General features: G+C 41.9%; 1 protein-coding gene across 13 annotated transcripts in view; it reads left to right on the forward strand.

Moving 5' to 3' along the window:
- Positions 1-17909, forward strand: part of USP54 (ubiquitin specific peptidase 54) — a 102440-nt gene extending 84531 nt beyond the window's left edge. For 10 of the 13 annotated variants that reach the window (XM_037399613.1, XM_037399611.1, XM_037399615.1 and 7 more), the window contains 9 exons: positions 636-769; positions 1911-2084; positions 5122-5241; positions 6416-6608; positions 8864-10320; positions 12684-12802; positions 13899-14039; positions 15543-15729; positions 16460-17909. In XM_037399613.1, the coding sequence (XP_037255510.1) occupies positions 636-769; positions 1911-2084; positions 5122-5241; positions 6416-6608; positions 8864-10320; positions 12684-12802; positions 13899-14039; positions 15543-15729; positions 16460-17118 (3184 nt within the window). In that variant the 3' untranslated portion in view covers positions 17119-17909. Of the gene's footprint in view, positions 1-635; positions 770-1910; positions 2085-5121; positions 5242-6415; positions 6609-8863; positions 10321-12683; positions 12803-13898; positions 14040-15542; positions 15730-16459 lie in introns of those variants that run through there. The other 3 variants (XR_005106112.1, XM_037399621.1, XM_037399622.1) reach the window with 3 other exon arrangements.
- Positions 17910-18433: the final 524 nt, after the last annotated feature.

The following is an 18433-nucleotide window of genomic DNA, read 5'->3' on the forward strand; positions in this document are numbered from 1 at the left end:
GCTAGTGAGAAGGAAAAGAAATGGGGTTCAGTTGGAGGAGAAATGTTGATTAAAATGATGCATCTGAAATAGTTTTACCCTTAGTCTATGATTTAAAAACTCAACTAAAATATCAAACTTTGTGCTTGTTCTTTGAACGGCTCATAGACCTTTTTGTTTCGTTTAAACCATTGCTTGATAGAAGCCTTGTAGAAAATGAGAATTCAATGGTCTTGTATAGAAATCTTGGACATTTTCAGTCTGAGGCATTCATTGAAGTCTTGTAAGACACTTGCAGTATTTGTATGCAAAAATAAATAGGCAGCACAATGCGTTTCTCTCCTTGTCTTAGGAAGCTTCAGGAAATCACAAGCTGAGACTGTGGCCAGAATAGTAGATTTTCAGCTGTAAGAATCTGTTGAGAACAGCTATCAGACCACAGTTTTAATACGCGTTACATACTCTTGTGGAGAATAGAGTTGTTATCCTCTCCCTTGTTAACTTTCTATTACCCTGTTTCTCCCAAGTTTTTCTTACGGTAAAACCTTTAAAATGCAAGTAAAATACTTAGGTGATGATAAAAAAAAAAAAGGTAGCTATAATTTCTTCTGGAGAGATTAGTAAAATGGTAAACTAGAATTGCTCTCTTCTTGAAGGGATGTTCATACGAAGCGAGCAGGTGGATTGGTTCCTGCCTGGCGTAACATCCCAAAGTCGCACAGTAGCAGCATCTTGGAAGTGGAGTCTGCTTCATCAATTGGGAGCTGGGCAAACAGCCCCGTGGGAAATGGTAAGATACACTTTACAGCAGCAGTGGTTTTGCAGGGTAATTTGTGTTGGAGTTCTTTACTTTCTGGATGTTTATGTTCACAGTGAAATTATGAGGGAAGGGAGAAGAAACACTGAGGAATGTAACACAGTTTTAAAAGATATAAATTACAAGATTTTACCAAAGGTGGTTGCAGAAAATTTTCTTGGAATATTCCTTTGATTATGTTGCTCTGGCATATTTTTTGGGTATGGACTTAAATGATAAAGTAACAGTATTTTTCTTCTTCTTTCCCGTAACTCAGTACTCTACCATCAGTGGAAAGTACATTCCCAAGCATAACTCATAATAATGTAGTAGGATTGACAAGTCCTGAGGCAAACTCATAATGCTATACAAAATCCAAAACTGTCAGAAATGAGGATGGATATTTACAGGATGTTTGGGCTAATGCTGAGCTTTTCTGCAGATATGCATTCTGATTATGTATCATTCTGAGCAAATACCTTATTCTAGGGAATGTCTGGGAAAGGGAGGAGGGGAAACGCTTCTTGAATGCAGGTCATAGTTGAAGTGAGAATGATGACTGATTTCTGCTGTGTTGACTAGGATATCAATATGCTTTATTTTCTTCCCATTTTCATCTGCTTATGCAGTTAGATGAAAAGCATCTCAGCTGGAATCCTTTTTATGTACTAAAGCTAATGATCTGGTTAATTTGACATAGCATTATTTACAAATTATAAGCACAGTAAGAAGCCTAAAGGTTTCAGCATCAGTTTAGGGTTATCTCTTCCAATGATTCTTTCTGTTCCAGTTGCTGTTTCTTGGGTCAGTGAATCCAGGGATAGGCTGTGGTGCAGGGGAGCTTGAAGCAATACTGGAGCATTTCTACCAGTCACTGACACAGAGAAGGCAGCTGGAAACCAAGTGACTTGTGCAGGGTTTTAAAAGTAAAATTTAACAAAGCAAAATTTGTGATCTGAAATTCTGTGGTCTTTGCTTGGTCAGTCTGTTATTTTCTAATGTTAATTGTATTCCTCTTTATTATTTCTGTGGTTTTTAAGGGATACTTTAAGAGATTTTGCTATAAAAAAAGTTTGGGGATTTTAATTATTTTGGGGGTTGGGTGTTTTTTTTTCTTTTTTTTTTTTTTTTGAAGGTGGGGAGATGTTTGTCCCTTTAAAAAGTGAACTGGATGAATTGCAAGAGGAGGTGGCAAGGAGAGCACATGAACAAGAACTGCGCCGAAAGAGAGAAAAGGAAATGGAGGCAGCAATGGGCTTTAATCCCCGTCCCAGCAGGTTCATGGATCTAGATGAACTGCAGAATCAGGGTAACTTTTTGAATGCAGTATATTTTGCAAGACTGTAGTGCTGAAGTTTTCTGAACCTTTGAACTGAATTTCCTCTTGTAAGTGTCTCTCTCTTCCGCTCTGTTACAATTCTGTACCTTCAGTTAATGAAAGACTATCAATTTCAAACCTGTAGGATGCAAAAAACCTGTGTTTGATATTTTGACCAAATTCCTTCTTAAATGAGACAACAAAGTAATGCAGAGGTCTGTGTAATGTATTTGCACCTTTCCATTGTTATGGTGCTACGCACCATTGCCAACATTGATATCTAGAAGTAGGTAAGTCTTCAACCAGCATCTTGGAGTGAGCAGGGCTGTTTGTGCCTTTCAGACACCTCAGGTCCACTCGCTGCATAGCATTCATTTAGGCCATGGTGTTGTTTCTGATTGTTTCTGGTAGCATCACTGCCCTAAACAGTTCTGCTTGTTCCTGCCCTTGTACTTCCCACTCTTTCTCCCTGCCCAGCTGTGCAGCCATAGTGCAGGTGTGGGAACAAGTACTGTGGCAGGCCTAAGCTGGATCTAGTTGAAAATGTGAGCTGGGTTTAGTTTATATATCTTCTCTTTAAGGAAAAAGATTTGAAAAAAAAATTTTTAGAAGCCAAATCCTAAGTTTGATTGTCTTTTCCGTGACTCATGTTTCTGGCAGGGGATGGCAGCAGCAGCAGTTTAATTGGAACAATGGAGTTGCAGCAGAGGGAACCTAATGACAGGTTTCACGTGTAACACCTTTGTTTTAGCCCTCAATCTCCATCAGGCAGTAAGGGGAGTCAGGGAGAAGGTGGGATGAAGTGCACTGACCCAGTCGAGAGTGAAGCCAGAAGCCTGTAGAGTGTTTCACAGGGGGTTGTTGGTGGGCAGGGCAGGTGTAGTGAACACCTAGGCACTGTTCCCACAAATGCATGCATGACTGGGGAAACCTGCTGTGGCTTCCTGCATTGCCAGGCCTCCTGGCAACCCAATGCTGCTTGCTCAGACGTGTTGTAGGTAAGAGTTGAGGTGCTGGTGTGCTGCTACAGGACAGAGGAAGGAGAGGCGCACCCCCAGCAGTGCCAGCTCTGGGCACAGTACAGCCTGTGCTCTGCAGCCTACAGCCGTGCCAACTGCTTAGCAGCCAGAATGTCACTGTGCCAATGGCAGCTGAAAAATATGATCTCTATGAGAATGTCTGACTCTGGGAATGTTTTTATAACTTTGTTGACCATCAGTGAGTCACTTATTCTTTACGGTCCTGCTGTGATTTGCCAGTAACCAGGTGAAAAATTCTGATGTACAGAGTAGACGGATATCTTTTTTTATTAGTGTCAGTGTTTACTTATGTAACGTAAAAGTTAGTGATGCAAAAATTGAAAAGTAAACCTCTGTTGAGCATGAAGATATTGTGTTGGCTGCTTCTCATACCCGAAAGAAAATAGCATATTTTCCAAGACATTACCCCTCTTTGATATCTTGTTGTATTAGTTGGTGGAAGCAAAAATTGTTTAGCTTTGCCTTGTTACAAAGGAAGTAAACTAGGTTCATGCTTAATCAAAAAAGACTTCAGTAGAATGTTTGAGGAGTTTACAGGCATTGAATTGAGATCTGGGAAAGTTTTTGTTTGTTCCTTTTAAATCTTTCTCCACCCCAGTCAGAGAGGTAATATAATAGCTTAATATTAACAGACTGCTTGACTGCCTGGAAGGCTTGCTTGTATATGCGGAACTCCAGAACACTTGTGACTCATTTTCCCCTCAAGTAAACTGCTAAATTCATGCAAAGAAAGCTAACTTTAGTATACCGGCCTTGATTACAAGCTTCAGTAGCCTTGATTGTGAAACTGAATGTGCTGCTTGATTAACTCGCTGCTCTAACAACTTTCACTTCTCTCTGCAGTATCTGCTTTTCATGTGAGTTCTTTGGCATTTACAGTATAAGAGAGTTTGTGTTTGCATCTGTGCACGAGTGTTGGGGAGCAGGCCAGGCCATAGCATATGTTCCGCAAGTTGAGAAAACATTTATTGTTGGCTGATAAAGATACTTATGTTCTCTACCACAACGAGAGAGATGTTCCATTAAAAAAAACAACACACCCCTAAACAAAACAAAAAGTCAAGTTTTATTTTCTCTTTTTCCCTCCCTCATTTGAATGTGTATGTTTTGGTGTATAACTTGCATAGTGCCAAATAGGTGACACCAAATGGGCATTTCCTCCTCTTGGAACTGGATGTTCTGATGCCAGGACACAGTGTTACATCCTTCTTTTTTGTGTCCAAGGATAATATATCCTTCTCTTCACTAGGGCTGTTTTCTAAATTGTTGCAAAAAGAAATCTTGTCAATTGTCCCTTTTTTCTCAGCTTCTTAAACCTGTGTTTTTCCTGCTAAAGCTGCAAGACTGTTGAGTTTTGTATTCCGAATGTCTCTTTCAGCAGTTGAGTGTATGCACTGAACACGTGTTTGTAGAAGTATTTCATGCAGGCATTTACACTCACACTCAAGTCTGAGTTTTGTTCCACAGACATCTCAGTTTTGATTTATTTCCATTTTGTATGGAAGTAATTTGATATCTGAACAAGAGACATGATTTTTGGCAGGGGGCCTAACAAAGGAAAGCCCTGACCTGCTGTATTTATTTTGCTGATATGTTTTGGTTTAGATTTAGCTCTAAATTTAGATTAATTCCTACTTGACAGAAGTCATCTGAACGGACTCTGTGATATGTCTGTACCATCTTTTGTTCGGATTCAGACTGTTGAAAATAATACAATAAGCCAGTACAACTCTCTCAAGTACAAGTTACTCTCAAGTAAACAGAATTTGAGGGAAAATATCTGGTTCGCATTGTTTTATTGTGTGGATGTCAAGCACATCAGGGTGCTCAAGTCATACTTCTGCTTAGGGAAGGTTAGGCGGTGTGGTCTGGGATATGTGCAGCCTCTGCAAGACTCTGTGGAAGAACTTGGCAATCATGAATGGGATGAGGGTAAGTGAGGGTTCTGCAATGAATGAAACCAAAATGAAGGGTGCTGCCCATTGCAGGGAGGAGTGATGGCTTTGAGAAGTCGATGCAGGAGGCAGACTCAATCTTTGAAGAGTCACTGAATCAGGAGCAGAAGGGGGATTGTGCTGCAGCTTTGGCTCTCTGTAACGAAGCTATATGTAAGTAACTCTAACCACCTGAGCTATTGCGCTTTTGACAGTTTACTAATATGATAGAAAAAAAGTCTAAAACATTGAGTCGCATTAAATGGTCAGGTAGTAATACGGGGATTCAGCTGCTCTTTAGGAACGTGCAGGGAGACAGAACCTTTCCTTTTTAAAAGTATTCCCTTTGGGGGGTTTTAGGCCTGTTCCTCTTCATCTCTGTTTTTTCCAAGTTTGCATCCATTTTTGTTGTTCTCTCCAGCGCTATGGCAGGAACAGCATTGGGGTGCTGCTGTGCCTTTTTTGGTGCTAAATGGTGAGTTTCAGCAAGCACCTAGTAGGTAACTCCCCCTGCCACTTGGTCCTCACTTAACTATTTTTCCCCATCCTCAGGCCACATTATGAAGGGCATTAAACTCCCCTGCTTCTCACGGAGGTTGTAGCACAGGAAGAAAATGGCAGCCCCCTCTCGAGTCCTCTGGATTAACAGAAATGACCTGTGCTGTGCCTGACTTCCATGAAGCAAAAAAGCATTAGGACACTGAAGTGCTTAAATGCATTGTGACCTTTGAGAATGTGTGCTATGTGATTTCATTTTATTTTCGGTCTTTTTCCATTATGACTGGCTGGCTCTCTCACCCCATGCTCCCCTCTGTCTGTATAGAATGGCTGCAGGCAGAGCGGGTAGCTCCTGTGCATTTGCATTTAGAAATGGGCTCTTACGGACTGCAGAATAAGGGGCGCAGCATACAGCAGTTGTGATAGCTCTGTTAGCTTCCATTCCAGCAAGTTACACGCTGAATCTCAAATCCCAGCTGGGTATTCCTGCACATAAAGGGAGTCCCAGGTATGGAGGATACAGGAGAAAGGTAGATGACAGAATGAAGCATCATTGTGGTAGGTTTGGAAAGAGCCTCTGTGAAGGGGTTGAGAAGTTGGGCTAAAACATGGAGAATTTTTATTTTTTTTTACTTTATTTTGGTTTAGTTTCAATTAATGTGTTTGGACACCTGGCTAAGCTGAATGTGCATTAATGGAAACAATAGCATCCCTTGTGAACTCCTCTGTGGCAGTATTTGCATGGTCCATGTTTTATGTTCTTGCTGCATCTTTTTTCTTTTTTTTTTTCTTTTTCAATTTTATTCCTTTTTTCTGTTTGTTTTCTGCTATGTTTTCTTTTGCATTTTAGCTAAACTAAGACTTGCCATGCATGATGCCAGCGCTAGCACTCACAGCAGAGCCCTAGTCGATAAGAAGCTGCAAATCAGTATCCGAAAAGCCCGGAGCCTCCAGGATCGCATGCAGCACCAACAGCCATCGCAGCCGCTGCCGCCGCCAACCTGCCACGCACCGCAGGGTGGCACCATGGCCCAGTCTACAAGGTAGTCCAAGTATATCACCTAGACCCAGATCTGAGCTGCGTCTATGAGCAGTGCGGTCTGGAAAGAAATAACAAACTATTTATACTCCCCTGGATAGTCAAAATCGTACAGTGTTGCTCCCTATTCCTTCCTTCTTTAGGTTTAACCCTATTGTAAGATGGTCAGCTACCCCCTTTCCCACCCCAGCCCTCCCGCCCCAGTCTTTATAGAACAGTTTGATGTGCACGTGTTCAAAATGTGATCTGTGACAGAGAACTGTAGCAGTCAGTTCCTGGCAGCATCCATGTTTTATGCACCAAGGGAAAGAATACAGCAGACAACCACCTGGCTAAAAAAGGGGGTACGTGTTAGGATGAAACATGCAATTGTTCATGATCAGGAGCAGTTTCAGGACTCTGTCAGTAAAAGTGTGTACTACAGTAAAAATCTTATTATAATTGCTTTTATGTTGGGAACAGCAACCCCAGTGTGTTTTAGTGCTCTGTAGTTTGAAAAGTGTCAAGTATGCTGATCTTTTCTTTCTAGTCCACTTCTCTAGTGGTGCACTGGTACAACTCGTGGATCCAGATCCTGATCCTGTCACCTTGACTACTCTCCCTGATGCTCTGTCATTCTTCATTTTCTTTCTGTGCTTGCCAGCATCCTGTAGCCTGGATTAGCAGCCGCCTCAGTGTCTCTTCATGATTCCTTCTTCCATACTGACTTTAACTATAGCATAATTAACTCTGCTGTAACTGATCCTTTCTTCCTACCCTCTTCAGCATGCAGCTTAATCCTTCTTCCCATGCCATTCCCTCCTAGCACTAGACCATCCTTATCCAATTTCTAGGCTGTTTCTTGAACAGTTACTTTTCTTCCATCTCCCCTTTCTTACATATTATATTATCAGAAGCTTAGATGGAGTATCAGATGAGAATCCTTTTTCTCTTTTCCTTTTTTTAAAATTTCACATAGAGCTATATACTAAAACTCAGTTATTTTGGGCACCTGCCAGGCTATAGTTCATAATGTTCTTTTCTTTTCCTGCAGTAGCAGAATTATATGTAATGAGGGCTGATCTTTTTGTCAATCAGGAGTCCATTATATCTTATTTTACAGAAGTGCAGAGCCCCAGTTTATGCATTTTGACAGATTCTAAGAAAATGAAAGAAAGGAACTTTTCTAAACTGATTTTGTTAATGCTGAACTTGATCACTGCTGCTCTGTGAAAAGAACATTACTTTTGCAAAAAGTTCTATCCCACCAAACGTTAATATTGCAGCCAATGAACAGAATCTATTCATAACCAGAGTTCTGTACTCTTGCTTTGATATAAACAGCACTGTAGGCAGCACAAAGTTTACGATTACTCACAGAGAAGGTCATTCTGCTTCACATATCAACTAGATCTTCATGATAACTTTCATTCTGTGCATCTCAGGAAGGAAACAAAGCAATGATGTTGCAGTTCCCTTAAGGTTTCTGTTGGAGTTGTTTGTAGCTTGTCATTTTCTCACGGGCACGTGGACTTGGTACTGCTTTTTCTGTCTGCATATTAAAATGCTAACTAAATGCAGAAAAGTGCCAAGGGCATGTATGACCTGAGGATATAATTGTCTTGCATAGGTATATAAAAGAATACATTTTATTTTTTTAGAAGTATACTTAAAATACAGATTATTACAAAATAAAGTTAAACGTGTAACTATTATTTAATGTGTTGGATAAATATCTCAAAGATCAGAATACAAAGATGACATGACAGAAATTTTGACCTGTTCCTTCCATTTGTCAAGTCATTCTTCATGAAGTTGCCTGGAGAGAGGGGACCTTATGGAAGTATTGTCAGTTCATGTTCAGATCATGAACGTGTCCAAAGTAATTTAAAAAAGTATCTACGGTGTTAATGTTGGAAACAGTTGTTTTATTTTATATAAATGCTATTTTTACTATTCTTACAGTTATCCCTACCTACACGCTCAGTCTGCTGGTTAAAGTGCCTAGGCTGCTGTACAAGAATACTTTATATAGAGCCTAACTGTAGCAAAATACTCTTTAAAAAATAGGAAATGGATTCAGATCAGTTATTGTAGGTAATCAGGGTTAGAAGAAAGGACTAACATGTATGTATCTACAGAATTAACGAAGTCTTCATCAGCATACAGTTAGCAAAGGGAAGTGTGTTGAGGTATATGTCACCTAGTGCAAGTTCTGTACCCTAGGGATAAACATAAGCAATGACTACTGCTAATCATTTACCCTTCTGTGTGTTTTAGTGAACAGACTGGCCCGCTCCAAGTACTGCTGAGCCAGGAGGTACCACTGGAACCCAACAAAGAAGTGGAATTTGGGTCCAGTTCTTTCTTCCACCCACCTGCTTCCTGCCATGAATTGCACTCATCATTATATCCAGAGTCTTCCTCCTTGCCCCCTTCTGAAAGCAGTCCATCCAACAGGATCTCTCCAAACTTCCAGTCTGCTTCTGCTGATTTTCATGACCAAGTTCCCCCTTTTCCCTATAGGCAAGGGTTGGCAGAGAGGTCTGCGAGAACTGAGAGTGATGCCCACCATAGCGTGGAATTTGCTGACACCACAGCCGCAGGGCCAAAAGACTATAGGGAATGCTGCAGTAGCAGCAAGTTAGAAGAGGTTCATAACATAACGCCTGTTCTCACACCTCAGTACAAATCCAAGGCTAACACAGTAAACTCTGGCTCTTTGCCTACACTGTTTCCCTGTCCACATCCACTACAAGCAGCATCTCCTGAAAAGGACAGCCAGCACAGTCCTTGTTCCAAACTTGCAAGCTCTCCAGTGCAGCCCAGCATTGATCATTTAGGGGCTTATCATGCAATGACCCCTTCAACTTCATCCCCTACACAGCAGTGCTCCTTGGATCCTTTACAGAAAACAAATAAATACTCCAGAGCAAACAGCCATGAGATTTTATTACCCTCACAGGATGAATGTGGCACAGCAGAAGGTTACAAATCTGAGGCTTTTAGTACAAAGGGACATGTTCGCTCCTTGGCAGAGCAGTTTCAGAAAATGCATGCAGTCTCCCAGACAAAAGGTACTCATGAAAAAGGCTGGATTGCTGCAGTGTGTCAGGATGAGAAGTCTGCAAAGTTAACACAACAATCTTTCATCAACCCTTCATCCTCTGGTTACAGACAGCTAATCCATCAAAACCAAGAAAACAAAAACCAGTCTTCTGAAAAATTGCACTCAACTGTGGATATTAGGGACGGGGTAGTTTCTTTGGAGGGTTTTAGTGCCCAACATGTTGCTTCTAAGAGTATTTGTTCTCACAGTGAAGAACTGTGTAGAAGAGGTGGACAGAATATAGCAGACCCTGCACCCTACCTGGAAAGGCACTGTCATGATGGAGGAATGAAACAGGTGGATGATGGAGCTACTAGTAGCATGGTTGCCTCTATGCCTGTGGACCGTTGGGTGGATAATGTTACTAGGTATTACAGTTCTCAGAAGGCTAATAAGAATGCTGAATGGCTTCCTGTACCTGGGAGGAGTCCAGCCCTTTCTGATCAGAGAGCAGTTGGAGATGACTTGAGCAGGATCCCAGTGCATCTGCATCCACAGTGGAATCAAGACACAGAACAGGAGCTCTCAGAACTGGAATCCCTCTATCAGACTAGTCTGCAGGCATCTCAGGCCGCTAGGCCTTTCTTGGGAAGACAGGACAGTGCTAGGTATCCATTTGACCAATCAGGTAAGAACGATGCAGCTGTTTTTCTTGGTTGACCTGCCTGTGTACTCCAATGTAGGTGAAGAGACATTTTTCCAGTCGGTTTAGTTAAATGGGCATGAATTTGTGTACAGATGCAGAAAGATTCAGGTTGTGGACTCTGAAAATGTCCTAACTCGGTGGAGAAGCAGTGCAGTAGCACTGCCTGGGGAGGCTGCAGGGTAGCTGTTGGTCTTGGCAAACGGAGAGCAACATCTGTTAAGAGAAACACGGAAATAATTGATCCTGTTCTCAAGTAGGGAGCTAGCTGCTGAGGTCAGGCTGCTGAATTTTGCTGTTTGAAAGTCCTGCATCACCCTTGGAATTTATTAAACTGTTTCTATGCCTGAAGTTAATGTTCTCCACATTTGTGAATTTTAACTGATTGTATTGTATTTGAGAATGTAGTCTGTACCTGGCTGAGGGGAATAACTTTCAAAAAGTGTTTCCAGATTGGTGAGAGTTGAAGGTGTGATTTGCTAAGGACTGCCTGCTTTAAGTTCTGGAAAATTATGTGTGAAAGCAGCACTGGGAGGACATGGTATGCACTAAAATCCTTGAGACCTTGTGGCTTAGCTGGTGCTGAAAGAAAACAAACAGATTCTGTTGCTGTTGGTGAGAACATCCAGCTGTTGCTAGAGACATTCAATTAGAGTCTGATGACAGCAGTCTGGTTCCACTTAAGCTGATCTAATCTCGTGCATGAGATAGGGCAGCCTTGATTCTCTGTTTAGCACAAGTGAAGCACATTTCTTTATAATCCATGCTACAGCATTAGAGTTATGAATTTTCTGGTTAAACACAAAGCAGCCTGAAACTTGATGGATACTAAAGTGATTATAGGTATAGATATATGTGAGAGATATATTGCCATACACACACAAGGCAGGTTTTCCTTTGCCCTGCATCCATGGAGGTGGAGCCTCCATCGTTCCTGACAAGTAAAGCCTGGCCAGTGACCAGAGTTGAATACGGCAGTAAACTCTTTGAGCAGGTTTTTATTCAGCTCAGGTTTTCTCTGAAACTCTTGTGTTGCAGTCCACGGACAGACCAGTTGGCACATCCGAAGGTGGCCATTTCCCATTTGTTGTCCTTTTGGTTTTCTTTCAGTTAGGCAAGATCTTAACTCGCAACCTTGTCAGATACTCTCTTGCATGCACTTGAATCAGAAGGTCTTATGTGTTCCTGCTTAGCTTACTGATTTTGGAAGCTCTTTATAGAAATCCAGCAGGATAAAGCCCAGTTGCCTTAGTGTTAGCTGGACCTTCAGAGTTCTGTCATCAAATGCCCTGTTTCTTATTCTGACACTTTTCTTGCCTGTTTTCCCATGACGTGGATGAAGGATATGGCATATGGGTATTCTTCTGAAGTGAAGTTTGTGTTTGAGGTCTTTACTTCTGGTTTGCTGTGACATTCAGGTGTTTCTTCCTAAGTTCTGCAAATTCTGTATAGAACCAAAAAGTTAGAACCAGTGCATCTACTGTGATGAACTGGAGGAAAATCACTAGAGTGGGTCTAGGACAGGTCTTTCTCACTTTTAACTTGGATTACCTATTCATTTGCAAATGCTGCTTAAGCGTTCTGCCCCATATCAACTGGTTTTGTCAGACCTTTGCATTCAGAATCATGGTGAAAATGCCTCTGTTTCATCCCTGAAGCTTTACAACAGAGGTTAAAGCAAAGACCTGATCCTCCAATGCCAGAAATGCAGAAAAGGTGTCGTTACCAGCACATCACCTTTATTCCCTTATAGAGAGATTCCCTGTGAGCATTTTGATTAGGCCATTGAGCTGCCTATTACTCCATGAGAAATTTTAGAATTATAACTGGTTGGTGGGGATGGCACTGAAGTGAAGTAATGGTAGCAATCTTAGTTAAAAATAACACTTTTAACTGTTTAACCAGCACAACAAATGGCTGACAAACTGTAGCATTGGGTGGGAACAAGCAGGTGAATGTGTGGGGAACTTAAAGCTGATGAGTCTTGTTTATCCCAAGTAACTTTAGGTAACTTGCTCCTTGTAGCTGATTTTCTGTCCCTTTAGGCCCCCTAAACTATCTCACCTCTGCCTCAAGCAAGTGCCGGTGTGCAGTTAAAATTGTTTAACTCTTAAATAGTGCAAATAACTGCTCCCCAGAACCTGCAAAAAGGCGCGCGAAGCAGGCATGAGTGTCCTGATGGACTGTCTCCCCTTGAAATGTTGGGAGTTAGCTTCTGTGTTAATGTTCAGAGGATCTCTGAGGGCTTCTTGTTCTGTGTGTGCAGTCCACTTGTCACTGCTGGAGTCAGATGTGTGCCAGAACATGCAATCAAGCATTGAATTTAACCATAGCATTTTCCTTCCCAGTCTCCGCAAACCTGAATGCGAGGAAGCTGTATGCTACAGCTGGCATGGGTCTGTCGAAAACCCCGACAGCAGAGATCGAGCGCAGTCTGTGTGGATCCACTGTCTCTTCTGTCTCCAAGGTGATGTGTTGTTGCTTAAGATGTGCTAAAGTGGGAAGAGCTTGGCCTGTGCTAGTGAAAAAAATGGGAGAAGTGGAATATGTTATGAAAAAGGTACTGGGGTCATTGATACTAATGTTATAGAGAATTTTAAGTGCAGTCTAACTCAGGATTAATTGGCTAAAAAGTGAGTGACTTATGCTACATGCAGTTTGCATGCAATCAAATTATCTAAATTCTGACTTTGAGGAACATACCCCTGAAGACTTGTAAGATCTAGTCTCTTTGAACATACTGATGTGAGCTGCCTTGTATCACAACTTACCATAACTGCTTCTTGATGTTACCACTTGCAGGGGGCACAGACTATTTTTGGGGTTTTTTTAACAGTGTCACTGCATATTTTGACGTTGGGGGATAATATGGTATTTGCTACAGTTGAGAGTTAGTCTCCTTAGAATGGGAGAAGATGCTTTTTCTTCTTACTTTTCTGGGGAGAAACTGTTTAAATAACTGGTAGGTAGTTACATATCAGTGCCTGTACATGAAAACATACAAGTATTTTCAAGGGGAAATGACATTTCCTATAGTACTTCCATCATTAAAGGGAGCTTAAATGGTCTTGCTTATATAGAAGAGAGGAAAAGAAGGAAGGAATAATCATTTCTCCTGGTAAGATTATCAAGCTTCCAGCCCTCATGAGATAATACTAGGTGGGGCTTTTTTGGTTATGAGAAGGCTGTAGTAGTTTGTTATAGGATGGCTGTCAGCTGCACACAGGGCCAGTGATGCCTGTTGCAGCAGTCAGTCCTTTAGGTAGATTCATCCCAGTAGAGACTTTTTGTCCTGGCTTTAGATAGCTATAAAAGAGTGAATCTCACTTACACAATCAGTGTATATTTACTAAAGAAAGACTATAACGAGCGATGTTTTTAATCACCGGATCCAAACAGACCCATTTGCTTTAGGTTTTTGAGGTAGTACCTGAATGAAGAAAAGGTCATGGAATGTCATCGCAACATAGTCTGTTACATTTATAATGATCGCTTCTCTATAATTATTATACAAAATTAAGATCATGGAGAAGCTTTTCTGAAATGTGTGCTATTGTCTGCAGGTCACATATACCAGAGAACGTAGCCGGGAACCAGAAGAGGAGGAAATGTACAGTGCAGAGAATTTCCGTCGCATTGCTCGCAGCCTCAGTGGGACAGTCATCTCAAACAGAGAAGAGACCTTGGTCTCTTCTCACAGTTTTGTAAGTAGAATGGTGTGCAGGTTTCCAAAGAGCCATCATCTGTGTGTAGGGTTGCTGTTTTCTCTGTCTGCATTTAGTAGTTAACAAACAAGATGGCAGACAACTGAATAATAAGCTGTGATGAAAGCTTGTCTTTGTGAACTTTTGTCCTCTTTCTGGAAGAAGGATGAGCTTTTATTTAAGGAAAAAAGCCATCTTCTTCAAGAGTCATTGCAGAGTAGTACCTGCTGCAGCTGGTAAGCATGTGAGCTAATACCACTTGTCAGTACACAAAGACATCCAGTATAAACAGTTTCTTCAGCTTAGAGTATTTTCAAGAAAGCTTCTTATACACCTATAATTTTAAAAAGACAACACTAACCATGTGAAAGTTTCTGCTATCTTGTGGATATATTCAGCAGGTAGCACTTTTAGAAGGTAAAAGTAAGCGTAAAGAAGAGACAGTTCAAGACTTGGTACATAACATGCAGTCAGTTACATACAGGAAGTAATTAAAAACAGATTGGGTTTTTTTTTTCCTTTGTTATCTCTGTTAAGTAGTTTTAGGTACAAGTTAAAACTGCCAGTGAGGAAAACAGTAACAGATTATTGTTAGTGTTTGGCAACATAGCCAGCCAGATATAATGGCAAATTTTGGCGTGGCTTGGCTTGAATTTTTTTGCAAACTGTGCTTAAGTTTTGATTTGAAATTAACTGCATAGGAAGTGTAGAAGAGTCTCAATTGCAAAATCAGTTATTTGGACTGGTTGGTTTGATTCTGTTTCTGCTGTGTACCATTAGCTAAGAATAGGTCAGCTTCTCAGCTTTTGCTCCTCCAGCATGCTTTTTTAGTTGAGGGCTTTAACACATACCTGGAGGTGTTGGCAGAAGCAATTAAAAGCCTCTAGCTGTCCAAGACCTTCCCGCTCTCTGCTGGAGGTTTTTATTCCCACTACAGAAGCAGCCAAGAGCATAGCCATCTGTCACCGGGCTCAGGTCGGTGATGGTTTGTTATCATGCCGTGCGGCCATCCCTGCTTTGAGATAGGTACCTCCTAAGAGAGGGAAGTGGTACAGCGGTGGTAAATACTTCAGCTGCAACAGGTAAATCTGTTCAGTCTGGAATCAGAGCTTTCAGTAAAGCCTGCCTAGGAAACAGGAAGGAAGGATCAGCAATACCCTTCTTTATTTCATGGCTTGTGTAGCATGGTGGTTCCATGCTGGCTGGCTTGCTGTCATTCTCTGGATTCCATTTATGAACCAATGTGTAGTTTGTGTTCATTTTGGCTTTTTCTCCTTGGTATATTTCCTGTCAAGTGATCCTCCTGAGTAGCCCGCCACTGTAATAAGAGCCTTACTGGATTGATGCAATTTGTATTTGTGTTTCTTTTTCATGTACAGATGCATGTTTTTCTTCTAGTGACTCATTCCTTTCCTTGGATCAACACTGTCTTTGCTTGATTCAACCCAGCTTTGTGTTTACTCATCATTTTATGTTCTTTTCTCCTTTCTCATTTTATAAAAGGAAGCACCAAATATGAGGAAAATGCCAGTGGACACCAGCCACCGTTCTTCCAGCTCCACTTCCCTTCCTTTCCCCCATGATCCTCCTGTGTTTCCCTTTGATCCCCAGCACAACCCAAACCAGGTGCAGCACCTACCCCATGATGTACTGATGCCCAGCATGGTGGGCAAGGCACGTAAACCGTCAGGTAATCACAGGACTTTTCATCCTCCTTCGTGATCAGAAATACTGCTGAAAAACAACTCTTCAGATTTTTGTCTTTCATGATGTTGTTTCACCATCTGCCCGAATTCCTCGAGAAATCTGGAAGGATGAATCATGTTGTTGTTCTCCTCTGCCCTTTTGAGTTGTTCTGTGATTCTGTGCGAAGTGGACGTAACAAAAAGGAATAATCTTTATGGAAACATTATGACAACATTGAGTAAAATCGTATTGATGTTTTTGTGAGTAGTTTTCTTCAGTGTAAAAGTAGCAGTTAGATCCAACACCTTGTTGACATGTATGAGAGGTCTTCCACAAGCTATCACACATGTAGTTGTGCCAATGGAAATAACCAGTTCCTGCATGAGAGTTACTTTCCCTGTGGCAACCATCAAAACCAGTTTGGTCTGTCAGCCTTGAAATATTTTGTTGGGCTTCTCCTTGATGACACAAGGGGCTAGTAAAAAAATCTTAAGTCTGTGACAGCAGCTGTGGTAGGACAAGGAGGAAATGCAATGAGAGAAGTGAATGCTAGAAAGGGTACAGCTAGCTTTTATTCAGAATTGCGTGTCAACAGTAACTGGATGTAGTAGACATTTAGTTTTTCTTCTGTCACCTGTTGGCCACAGCTGAAAGTTCTGAGAGGATAAAATGGAAAAATATAACTAAACAAACCTTTTTTTTTTTTTTTTTTTCTTCTTTCTCCCACTTCTCAGGAGATCAGAACAACATCATCCAAAAGCTTTTGGTTGTGCCTGACAGGGGTGAAGCTTTCCAAGGTGAAGACTACCCCGGTGTGGCACTGAGCTGTGGGAGTCTCCCTTGTGCACCCAAAGGCACCCTCTCCCAGGGGCAAAAGCCTCTTGTTAATCTGCATTTAGGAGGTGGAGCATCGAGTGTCTCTGGCCGTTGGCTGAACGCGAGCTACCCTGCCAGGCAAACAGCCACGTTACCGGATAAACGAACGACGCTTTGGGGGAAACATGCTGGCCAGCCAGGCAAGAGTTTACAGGAAGGTTTCCTCCAGCAGCCTTTACAACATCAGATGCATGAATCGTATGCCATCAGTTGCAGGCTGCCAGCCAGCACAGACTACAGCACTTTAAGAACACCACGTGAGCCTTCTTGGGATCCTGGTGCCTCTCAAGGTTGTCCTGTGCCTCCTTCTTGCGCTAAGGCTCCAGGTCCAAGGAGAGTCGATATGCCCCCAGAAGACGACTGGCGACAGAACAGCTACACGCCTCAGCCTGGCAGAAGGCGAATGCTGCCAGTGCATGTGATGGATGGGACTTTTTCTTCTGCTTCGGAGGCACACAGAAATATGCTGGCTCGAGCAGCAGCAGCTGCTGGCACCATGCAAAATAATGGCTGGTGAGATCCTGTCCACTCCGTGTGCCCTAATAAACCACGCTGCAAACAGACTATAGCTGTTGCCAGAGCGTGGATTACATGGAGACAGCAAACTCTTTCCATCAGTATCTGTGCCAGTTTTGTCTTAAAATGTAGCTATACAGTATGTGGAAACTAATTGCACTGTATTTCATTTCTGACACTACTGAACTGCTGTCTGGATGGGGAACCTTAGATATTCTAGTCCTGGCCTCTCCTAGCAAAAAAGTGCTATAGGAATGGTGAGCTTCAGGGGATTTGGTTTACGGGTAAGTTCGGAAGTATGTGCATGTTTTGAAGGAGGACGGCCACTAACAAAAGGACGTTTTTAAGGACTTCTTTTTCATCAAATGCAGCTTTGGTAAATTCTTCACAATAAAACCCCAATCCTTTTGTTTTTCCTGTCCTTCCTCTTTCCTGTTCCTTCCTAGGGGAAAAAGCCCAACTGACGCACCTTCCAGGTTCCAGTAAATCTGTACTTGGCAGGGTGGCAGTTAGTAAAGCAAACCCAGTTTTACAGTGTGCTGAGATCTCAGGCGGAGATCACAGCTGTAGTTGCTGCTGAGGAAGTGGCAGGGAGACATTGTTCATTAGTAAACCAGAATTTTCCCCACTTCCTTAAGGCAAACTAACAATGCTTCAAACAGAAAAGACTGTTAATGCTGCACGCTTAATTACACCAATGTAAACACAGAATAAGTTTAACTATTTTAGTGTCAAACATACTTGCTTTTTGTAAGTATTTTTCAAATAAATCTATGAAAATAGTTCTATTTACCTGTCTGCGTATGAGCTTTCTTTGCTGTTTGGCTTTACTCATCAGTTGGCCTGAAACTGCTGATTTATTTCCTTATGCGCTAACAGATGTCAGTTAATTGTTCATTCTAGTTCATTAACAAAGTTTATGTAATAAATATGTAGTTAGATTGGAGGGCAGGACTAATTTTTATCCCTGGATTTGATGCATTTTGTCACTACTGTGCTTAACTTTAACATCATAATGGACATTAATTAAGTGACCTTTGAAAAGGATGTTGAGACTTCTTTGTTGGAGGGAAGACTGTGGAATATGTGCAGGATGGTAGCGTACACAGATGGGACTCATACAAAAGTGTCGTTAGAAATGAGTGGCGTGGTGAGAAGTGTCACTTTAGTAAGAGCTGCGCTCCTGCTCTTGCAATGCCTTCAGGTGTGGAGGCTGGGAGTTGTTGTAGCACGTGGAAGGTTCCGTTAATGCGCACGGTGAGAGGGGGGGTGCAGCGCGGTGGTCCCGGCGCAGCCGGCCGGTGAAGCTCCAGGCT

The sequence above is a fragment of the Falco rusticolus genome, chromosome 9 (assembly GCF_015220075.1).
Source record: "Falco rusticolus isolate bFalRus1 chromosome 9, bFalRus1.pri, whole genome shotgun sequence".
NCBI classification, from domain to species: domain Eukaryota; kingdom Metazoa; phylum Chordata; class Aves; order Falconiformes; family Falconidae; genus Falco; species Falco rusticolus.